This window comes from Musca autumnalis, unplaced genomic scaffold (assembly GCF_047663935.1).
Source record: "Musca autumnalis isolate F117 unplaced genomic scaffold, ASM4766393v1 scaffold_3, whole genome shotgun sequence".
NCBI classification, from domain to species: domain Eukaryota; kingdom Metazoa; phylum Arthropoda; class Insecta; order Diptera; family Muscidae; genus Musca; species Musca autumnalis.
In genome coordinates this window covers 107,095,627-107,107,107 of record NW_027411866.1, presented here as the reverse complement: position 1 = coordinate 107,107,107, position 11,481 = coordinate 107,095,627, and the positions used below count along the sequence as shown (strand labels likewise).

At 34.8% G+C, this 11,481-nt stretch overlaps 1 protein-coding gene across 1 annotated transcript; it reads right to left on the bottom strand.

The window, feature by feature from the left end:
- Positions 1-3,896: 3,896 nt before the first annotated feature.
- p115 (General vesicular transport factor p115) lies at positions 3,897-7,060 on the bottom strand. The gene has a single exon (XM_073973505.1). The coding sequence runs from the start codon at positions 6,877-6,879 to the stop codon at positions 4,252-4,254; it is 2,628 nt and encodes an 875-aa protein (XP_073829606.1). The 5' UTR covers positions 6,880-7,060; the 3' UTR covers positions 3,897-4,251.
- Positions 7,061-11,481: the final 4,421 nt, after the last annotated feature.

The window sequence follows — 11,481 nt, the reverse complement described above, 5'->3', positions numbered from 1 at the left end:
GTATATATGCCTTAGCCACGCTTTATTTTATTACATGGTAAGCAAAAACTATTAGAAAGGATAATATAATCTTGTATACATATGGGTATGTTAGGTTCATCTTGATCCTTGATACTGCATCTTGTGTGTGACAACTTGATACAGCGACTTATGTCTACTTGGTCCTTGAAATGTTTTTCTCGTGTGTCCTTCAGATCATTCAATAGTTCCTGAAAAAATCATAAAAGTTTAATGAACTGACGCGATAATGAATTGTGCCAAAATATGTATCAATACTTACCACAGATCCACAGATATATTTTGTATATTCTTCTTAAATTTTCCATCATTTTTATGATTTAGCTCATTACACGTTTTTTGCATCTTCAATTTTTTACACAACTAACTCATTAAAATACGTTTTCTAATTATGAATAAAAGGTGTAAACAAAATGATATTTTTTTTCTATTTTCTTAAAAAAAAACAATGTTGAAAAGAGATTACAAGAGAGAAGCATTGTCGATTACACTATCCATCGGTATACATTACACGTCGCATTACCTGTAAGTAGAGAATTGGCATGGTCTACATAGAAACCGGTTTCTTTTAACAAAAGCAATACATTGTATATTTTGTGTGCCACTTTTGTTCGTAAAGTAACTAGATCAATGAATAACTATTTAAATAACTATGTAAAAGTAGACAATAGCTATTTATTGTACACCACTCTAAAAACACTCACATATTGATGCTAAATATCAAAAAAAAAAAAAAACTTTTAAATTTGACCTTGACGGGACCGAAATTGATGCATCGGAAAACTGACTGTGTTATATATCAAACAAAAAAAGAATTAGGAAAATATCTTTATCCGCTCAAAAGTAACAGGCCAGGAAAAACGATTCTGAACCATTGTGCGCCGGTGACAGAAAATAATTCACGTCCAGTGCACAGGAGATATTCGGTGATGTGCAATGAATGGATACACTTGAGATGCTCAGGGCATTTTTCCGAATAGCTATGTATGTATATTAAAATCCTATCCTATCACAACATTTTTGTAGGATTCGTTTTTAGTCACAACAATTAACTGGTACTTTTTTCATCGATTGGACCATAAATTCGGCGGAATACCCTGATGGATGTGAGTTCTCTGGATTAATTCGGCATTTAAAATACATAACGTCTGCTCCGTCGGAAAAGGTCGTAAGTCCCTTTCAATAAATTTTTCAGGAGGAAGAAAAAACATTACAGCGCTTTCTGTATTAAAGATTTTATTATGGCGTTAAAGGCAGTATTTTTCGTTTATTTATTCTGCTTCAATACCTGTACTTTGATAAAGTTCCGTCGCGTTTGGCATATAATTGGATGTCTTTGGACTTACGACCTTTTCCTTGTACAGTTTTGTATTTTTGTAGGAACTTACGACCTTTTCCTACAATTTACGGACATTTTTAAAATAAAATATTTATAATTTACAAAACAATGTTGAAAGTGTGTTATAAGCTTGTTTTGTCCAAAGTTCGTGTAACATCGCGAAGTATTCGTCGTAGACCGCCTCCCTTCGCCATTTTTTCATATCTTGACGAGATAAAGCGATCTAGCTATGTGTGTCCGTCCATCCATTAACAATTGTAATAAAACTTTAGGCCTCAATTTTGGACCGATCGTCACGAAATTTTGTGGAGAGATCGGGTTCCGACCAGAAGTGACCCCATTAGATGTTGGTTATGATCGAAAGGTGTGAAATGGACCAAGCCCACAATTTCTACCCGACTTTGTAGCTGTTCTGTAGATCGTAGTAATATTCCGATCGAAGCGAAATTTAAAGAATGATTTGAGTTTAAGACAAATAGTAAGCTTGCAATTTAACATGGTGATGAGATAATTATTAGCGGGTTTAATGGACCAAAACTTTAGTGTTAAATCTTATATATAAAAGACAATGTGTGTATGTTCCGCATAGATAAAAAACGAACCGATTCTTTTTGAAAATTTCATATTTTTTTTTTGAAATTCGGAAGGGGCGGGGACAGGTCCTATTTTTTAAAAAACGCTTTTTTGCAAAAGTTATGAAAGTATCTGTCAGAAAATTAATTTGCTAGGCAACGGTTGTTGAATCTCCGACCCTAAGTACTTACTCCATGTAATTTTCAGATTATGCACAGGGATGTCCCTTGGCTATATATTTTGTTAAATTTCGGAGGAGCGGGTTACACCTGTGCCCTATTTTTCAAATGCCCTATATATAAAACTTACGAACGATTCCGTTTCCCCAATCCTGGGTACATATTTAAGCAATATGACCCGACCAGAGTAAAATTCTAAGTCGGTATAACCATGACCGTCTGTCCGTCTTTGGAAATTAAGATAGATCTTCGTGATTTGGTATAGAAGTTTCTATTACTTCTAGGATGTTTGGTATTGGCGCCTTCATATAGCCCCCATAGAACAGTACCTCCCGATCTCCGGTATTTTGAAGGTGTGGCCTCAATATTCCTCCGAAATGGCTGAAATTTGGTATTTATTCTTCGTTTCGGGTATAAAAATTTCTCCCATAAATTTATCTATATAGTTCCACGCCTTCATATAGCCCCATAGAACGGTGCCTCCCGAAATTCGGTATTTTGAAGGTTAGCCACATTGTTTTACCGAAATTGCTGAAATTCGGTATTTATTATACTTCATAAACGAAAGGAAACTAATTGAACTAAAATTCAATACAAATCATGGTGGAGGGTATAACAAGTTCGGCCTGGCCGAATTTAACAACGTTCTTACTTGTTATTGATATTCACTTGCATATCCCAACTAATTTGCGATGCAAAAAAAATTTAATTGACATAAGAAAAGGTATATTTGCCTTTCGACCTTTTCCTTCAATTAAATTGCATGATTAATTCCGTTAATGTACGTGGTTTCTTAGCTACATTGTAATCCCAAATAGTGTCCTTTTTTGTCTTCCCACGTATTTCTGCCCCAACTCGCTGCATCTTTTGTTTTTGTCTCCAAACCATGTAGAATCTTCAGCAAGTAATGTCTTCTTGCGTTTAGGAAGTTTATCATCAGAGCTTTCAGAATCACCGTGAAAACCATAGGGAACTAGACCCATGACACCATCGTCTAATTCCATTCCAAATTCATACTGCTCTTTGTTAGCAAAAACCATGATGTCTTCTTAGTTTAATAACATTTCAATCAATTATTATTTTAGAATCATTTAATAATATAAACATTGCAGTTACCCGTCCGTTAGAAGGTATTAATTTATTGAATTTAGAATACAAACTAATCTCGTTATGTGAATAAATGTCCCTAGAGAAACCACAAATTACCCGTTGATAAAGTTAAGTAAAAAAACAGTAAAAATTTTGATTTTTTTTACCAATTTTTCAATACATGAGGTATTTGAACACATACAGCATCCCAATTTGTATCAATGAAAAGGCCAGAAGTCCATCTTTCATAATCAGTTCGCTTATAGGGGAAAATATATTTCTAATGTAAATTTTCGTTGCAATATAGAAATTATCACATTTTTGTTCAAAAGTTTGGTCCACAGGCTCCGCCAAATATCATCCGATTATCATCTAAAGGTGTAGGCTAGTTCTTTACATTGTACCCCAACCATGGATGACGTTAAGCATAATATCTGAATTACATTAGCTGTAGTATTCTTTTAAAGTATACATTTTCCTGTGGACTTACGACCTTTTCGTACTAAAATTTGTACGTTTTGTGGACTTACGACCTTTTCCGACAAGGGCAAAACGTATAGAAAAACGCGACATACTACCATTTTCTTTGTATCATACGACGTGTTTTGACTTGTACTATCATCCTGTAACAAAAACGCGATTTCCAAAAAAAGTGGACTTACGACCTTTTCCGACAGAGCAGACGATAACAATTCCAATTTTAATTTTTCACAAAACATATATGTATTTTCGTTTTCTTTTGTTTGTAGAAATTAAATACAAATCATTTTTAACATTAGATTAACATACAGGTATCTTAAAGAATAGAATATATTTTTAGTCGTTTTCGTCATTAACATGGATTGGGGTAATTGCATTATAGGTAAGTGTATGGAATAAAAACTATATAAATTGGCAATGTTAGCTACAAACAAATGTATGTATGCGTCATACACTAACCGTTCGTTTAGGAGAGGAGAGAACGAGCATACGACAGATTTTTCACTTTTTTCTCAAAACGGCACACCTTTAAGGTTCGTGCCTTGGTCATCATATTTCCCTAAGTTGGTTATTTTAAATATTCTGCGTTATTGTATGCTGAGGACTTGCATTTTCTATGGAATTTGTTAGAGAACTTGATGGATTAGAAATGACATTTTCATCGCTATTACTATTGTCACCATTCGGCTCGGCTTCATCATCCTCATCTTCCTCAACGGGTAGACCGGCTGCCCGCATTTGTTGTTCATAACGTTGAATCTTATTCTCTTGATCGGTCAGCAATTCCAAAAGATCTTCCTGATCTTTTTGTAATTTCCGATAGTTGTCATTGGCTGTATTAGCCGATACTGTTGCTTCCTGCAAACGTTTACGTAAGTTTTCCAATTCCTGTTGTAAACGTAAATTTTCTGTATAATAAAGATTTGTTTGAAACTGGGCTGCATTTAAGGCTTCCAATGTGGCATGATTGGTGGGTGAGGAGGAATTATTGTCGTTGTTGGGTGTTGAGGAATTGGTCGAGGTGGAGTCATTATTTTTTCGTGCACCCAGCTGGGCTTTTAGTAAAGTGTTTTGATCGGTAAGTTGATGATTTAGGGATTGTAGTTCCGACAACTTTTTTTCTTGTTCAGTGTTTTTGCTTTCCAGCTGCTTTACAGTTTCTTGTAGTGATGTAATTTGTGTATCTAAACCCCGAATAATGCCCTTATATTGAGCCACCAATGCTGATGCTTCTGAACTTAGCGTTAACTCTGTTAATTCAATGCCATTCACATCAAATCCTGTTACCATTTTGACAACTAAAGCTTCCAGACCTTTAAACAATTTACAATATTCATAGTCCAAAAGTAATTCTATGGCGGATTTCGCCCTTATTTGTGGCTGTTTACAGGCCCGGCTATAGGCCTCATGCCTTGAGACATCGTTAAGTTTGTTGCAGAAATTTTCCTGGCCGATACGTTTGATAATGAGCTGAGAGATATCATCACGTTTTTGTCCTGCCAGGGAGTTGTCATTGAACTGTATGCAAAGGCCCATAAGAAAAGCACACAGACCTTGTACCAAATATTCATTTTCGTCATGTTCATTGCCACTAATTTGGGCCGTCAAATAGCCCATGGTACCTTGAGTCTGCAATAATGTTTTCACAGCTGTGGGACAGTGGGCCACCCACATGCTCAACAGCATAAGAAGGCCAACCTTACTTTGTAGTTTGTATGATTCTTGTTGCAACAAATTGGTACATTGTTCCATTAGTGTTATGGGTTTGTGACCACCAGCAGAAGTTGCAAGCAAAACTCTTAAAAGTTCTTCCTTTTGATTGGTATTATCGACTAAGGTATGCATTAGTGCTACCGCTGAAAACCAGTTGGCCAAAGCATCGGTAGAGAATAAGCCCGTACATAACAATTGTCCGGTAGAGAGGCTCGAAACATCAGCCGCTGAAGATGGCAATAATGTGGAGACTACAGCCTGCTGTCCTGCCGGATTTCGATACAAATAGCACTGGAATGAATAGAGCACGGAGCAACGTAAAGCCAACATTTGCTTTTCGTTAATCATTGACATCAGCAGAACCACAATCACCGGTCTTGGTGGAGTACTAGGTGCCATTACTTTACTTAACAACTCTTGGTTATCTGGATCTCCACGGGCCACCTCTGCCACAGCATTTATTGTCTCTGTTAGGATGTCGGCTGGTACACCACTTCCCATTAATATTTCACAAAGGGCTTCCAGAAGTTTTGACTGTTTCATGGCTTTTTGACATGACGACACTACTTGTTGTTGATTGCTGGGTGTGACCAACGACCTTACGACTTGCAACATACAATGGACATTTGACATTTTCTGCGGTGCCCATCCTTGTTCTTCTCCAACACCTCCTTCACTGCCAGACAGTTCAAACATTGGTGCCAAACGTTGTATATAAGAGCCTTCCTTGAAGAATTGTTGATTACTGGAATTATTTTTCAAGAGATTCAGTAACAATATTAAACAATCTTCCACCACAATGCCACCATCGGCACATCCTTCATCTCGTATTATATCGAATATCTTATCAAATGCGTTTTCAAATGCCACTATCTTCTGGATGTTAGAATTGCCCTTGGTCAATTGTATCAACAACAGTAGAGCATCGTTACGTATAACTTCACGACTATCTGACAATAGATCCATAAGTTTTGATACTCCCATTGGACTTACCAATATGTGTTCTTGTAAATCACGCGTTTTATTCTGTATTAATGTCGTCAGCAATTGGATGGCTGCCCGACGTACTCTAAAATCATACTCTTCCAAATAGTTCATGACACATGAAACATGTTCCGGATTTTTAATGAACATTTCCGTAAATTGTTCTCCCACATTTACCGAGACTGTGGGATTGTCGGCTTCTTCGTCGAACTCTTCCGTGGCCACAATATTACATAGCGTGTCCAAGGCGTAGGAGATAATTTCACAGTCTTGGCAGTCATTTTGAAGAACTTGTATTAAAGCAGGCATACCCTGAGCACCCACTTCAATACGATATTTTCGTGAAAGGGCCTTGAGAGCACGACATGCATCACGACGATCTTCCAACAAAGTGGATGAAGAAGCTCTGTCGACAAGTTTTTCAACGGTTTCTGCAGCACTCGGCGGTTGACCTGGTTCTGTAGCACCAAGCACAGTTTTAAATCCACTTTTTAAGAAATCCATTTAGACACGGATTTAATATCCCTTTTTATTGCACTTTTTCTATACAATTTGTATTTAGTTGTTTTCCAAAATTTACATGCAAAACAAAAAGATGTGCCAACAAATCTCCTCCCTAGTTTTGACACGTCTGTTCTACAAAATCGAATCAAGCGAAAAGCGTTCCACACGCAACATTGCGAAAACAAACAAGTAAAGGGTTGTTTACACCATCTATCAATGTCGTATGAGATGTCAAATTTTCTACCTGCGAATGTTGTACACATGGTAGAATAAAGTAAAGGTAGGCCACAGCTCACAGCTGATTACAATTTTTTTCTTTTTATGGCCTAATCTGTCAAAAGCAGGGTTGACATTTTGTACTGTTTTTGTCATTATGCAATTATAAGGTAGGTAGATGTATCGCTGAATTGTTCCAACAAAAAACTTCTGCTGTAACACTATATCTTAAAATTGAAAACAAGGACAAAAAATGTGTATTCGCGTGGCAAAATAAAATTGTTGATTTTTTTTTAGCAAAACTTACGAATGAACAATTTATCAAATATTGATATTAATTTAAATTTGTTCCAAAAGTATGGGAATGTAAAAATTACAATTTTTGTAAAAATTCTGCTGACATTTATCTGCAAATCGGATACCAGCAATCACGATGTCAGATTAGCCAAACTTGTCAAGTAGAAAATAAGTGAAAGACATTTTTCACTGTCGTAAGTTTGGGAAGAACTTTTGCTATTTTTGGAACACTTTACCAACAAGAATATTCTGGAGCCTAGCTAAAGAAATGTTTTTACACTATATGGCACTTTTAACATATAAAAAGTGAAGCTCTAAGTTCCATATGTTTTTGTAATACGGGATAGCTATGCAGGTACATCTACCATTATTATTGTACCATGCCATTTGACGTTTTAAGCCATGGCTGCAGGGTGGCATTTCTCAGTGATTTTCATACCTGGCCTACCTCTCCTTTATTGTACCATGGTTGTACACATAGTGTGACCACTATGAAAATTTTCATCTATCAAAATGATTTGGCAACTCATATGTACATTTTTCATTTAGGGAGCGCTCTATTTGATACGGCATTCTCGTATGTAAACATAAATTTATCAGCTGTTTTCTGGCATTCTCAAAAAGAAAAACAAAATCTTTTAAAAAAGAAAATGGAAAGTTATGTATATTAAAATATTTAGAAAAGTAAATAAAGGGTGTTTATAATGTTATTTTCAGATCGATTGGTAGAAAGAAGCAGTCTTGGAAATGATTGCTTTGTGGCAAAAACATGAATGCCTCTATAACCCCAAACCTATTCTACCACAACAAACATGATAGATATTCGTTTTCCTTCAACTAAAATTAAAATTTGACCAAATTTGCAACTCAACAATAAATGTAAACAATGACAAAAACAGCTGTTTTTGTATTTATAGGTTATGTCATATGAAAATAACACTTGTAGGTTTGAACGCACAAATTGAAAGTTGTATGGATGACGTCAATTTTGACAAACATAGAGAATGTCGAATGGATGAAAGAAATGACAGCTCATATGACATTGATATATGGTGTAAACAGCCCTTAATACAACATTCACACATGTCACTAAGTCTGTGTTTAGACACACAAATTTCTCGGGAAAGTAAATTGAGTTTTTGGGAGAGAGCGGAGAGGAAAGAGCTCCTCAATACTCTTTCCTAACCCCTATTGCCTAAAAACTGAATTTACTTTCCCGTGTGTCTAAACACGGACTAAACACATCCAATGTCAAATAAATCATTGTCATATATCCAGTGAACAGTGTTGCCGTTTTGGGCATTTCGGCCCAAATTTGGGCCGAATAAAAAATAATTTTTAATTTTGGGCCGATGGGCGGCCCAAATCCCTTTTGGGCCGTTTTCATGCTAATAATATAAAATATCAAATATTATTCTTTGGGCTATTATCACATGCTTACTTTTACTATTGGATGGATTTGAAAACGTAAAATAAAGCAATTTGGTGGCATTAAAAATATAATTTTCACATTAAAATTTAATGCCAAGAAGGTCCCCCTAGTAGTTTAATTGTCACTTTTAACTTTTAGTTACCTGGGTTTTGAAATATATTTTTCGTGATACCTAAGTATTTGGTAAAGATTCATGCATTGTGTTCATAAATAAAAAAAGTTCATAATAAATTGGTGGCAACGGAATCATGCCAAGCTAGAGGTTTTTTCTGTTTTTGGCATATATTTTACCTATAATTAACAACCTTAAGATGAATTTCAAGCAGATAGTTCAGATTTATCCTATTTATATCCGAGTGTCAACTCAAATTGTGTTTTTTTTTCTATAAAAAAATAAAATAAAAAAGAGCATCAATATATTGACATTGACTACAAAAATAAATCGTACCAAAATAAAATAAAAAAGAGCATCAATATATTGACATTGACTACAAAAATAAATCGTACCAGCTCGAAACTTCATAAATATTTGTATGCACAAAAGCAGACAATTACATTTAACAAACAATGAAAAGTTTGAAATAAAATTTGCTGTTTTGGAGTTTTATATTAAATTAATAGATCAAAATAATAAGAGAATAGACTATAAAAGTGACCCAAATACCCCCCTTTATTACAACTTTGTTTTGTTAGAGTTTGGATTTTGCGTACAGATTTATAGCGTTTCGGCTAACTTAAATTTGAAAGTAATGATTAAAATTAAAGGAGGACCTTCTTTGTATTAAGGTTTAGTGTGAAAATTACAGTTTTAATGCATGCAAATTGTTTCTTTTTTTGCGTTTTCATATCCATCCAATAGTAAAAGAAAGGATGTAATAATGACCCTTAAACTACTAAATACAATAACTCCATATAAGGTAACCTCAAACGAAGTTTTGCCTATTATGAACCAGGTATTACATTTCCCCAGACTTGTAGAATGTGACCTAGAGTTGTACAATCTAGTTCATTTGAAAGATCTAGTTCAATTGCTCAGCTCTTTAAACTGAACTAGGTCAGTAATCTAGTTCATATTTCACTATCCAGTTCAATCATTCGGATAAAAATCGTTCTTCGGCTCTTAATCGGTCGTTTGATGAAAACGCATACATACATACACCAAATACAAACAAACAAAAGACTAATATAATTTAACTACTCCATAACAAAAATATTATATTTACATAGTTTTATTGCATTCTTAAAGAATGATTAATTAATTTTAGAAAAAAAACATCCTTCATTTAGGTGGCTGGCAAAAAATCGTATGTTGTTTGTGTGTGTGTGTGTAGAAATTGTCATTGCGAAAAAGCTTTGTGCGTGTGTGCTTCTTTTTATGTTTTACCTTTTTCTATCCAAAACAAACTGATCACATTACGAAGGCATCCCTTAACATAGACGACGCCGTCACTTTATGTATTTGTGAACGACATGTTGAACTAGATTGTGAATCGTTCGTTGATCGTACGGTCACCGACTGATTATAGTTCAGTGAACTATTGAACTATAATGAACTATATCGACTGATCTAGTTCATACGCTCTTTTCAATGAATCGTTCAATTGAACTAGTTCGTTCATGAACTATACAACTCTAATGTGACCCCGATTTAATAGTAATAGCACGGTTACACTACAGCTTTTTGCCGGGTTAACCCACTTCATGAGGATTTATTGCTTAATCTGGTCAAATCTGACCAGATTTGCCATACAAAAATTAAATCCTCTCACGACTGGGTTTATTTTAAATCCGGCACAAATCCACCAAAAATACAGTGTTGTATTCGGTATTTGTGCAAAAAAATCCAACTCTACTCAAAAAGTACCAAAAGTTGCAACTGTTTTTGCAACAGAGTTAGTCGTGTTTTACACGTTTACGATTGGTCGCATGAGATTTTATGGAGTTAATAAATCTAAAGTTATTTGAAAATCATAAAATTATTTATTTTTTACATTAGACACTTTTTTAACAAAAAGTACGCTTGATACCATGATACGAAAATGTATCCCTGTGTGTAAAATATACCAATATGAGCAAAGAGAGGACGATATCTCATACGAAAAATTGTAAAAGTGTAAAACACGACTTTATTATTTATTTTGTATGTATACGTAAACAAACATCAGCTGACAGTTTATATCCTCGAAAAGCTAAGTGTAACCAGCAAAGATTAACCCACTGGATCTATTAAACCCAGTGGGTTAACCTTCAATAGTGTAACCGGGGTATAACAGATTGAAATTTGCTAAGCCTATGTTTACATTTACGAAATCCACTCGATTTCAACTGTCAATTCCATTGCGCAAACGTCAAATGAAATCCAATCGATCTCAGATGAGTTTTCATTTGACGTATACACAAAGGAATTGACAGATGAAATCGAGTGGATTTCGTAAATGTAAACATAGTATAAGACTCGGTGAAACTATACTTTCTTTAATCTCAAAGAACACATCTTATAATACCTTTGGAATTTTTGTTGTTGAAAAATAGTGTATATTCTTGAGTGCCAACGATAACTCGAAAACGTATGGGCCGATCATAGTATATTTTTGTAAGCGTTTTAGGAACCTAATAAAATAGAATTTAAAAAAAATATTCTTAAAAAAATGAGCTGT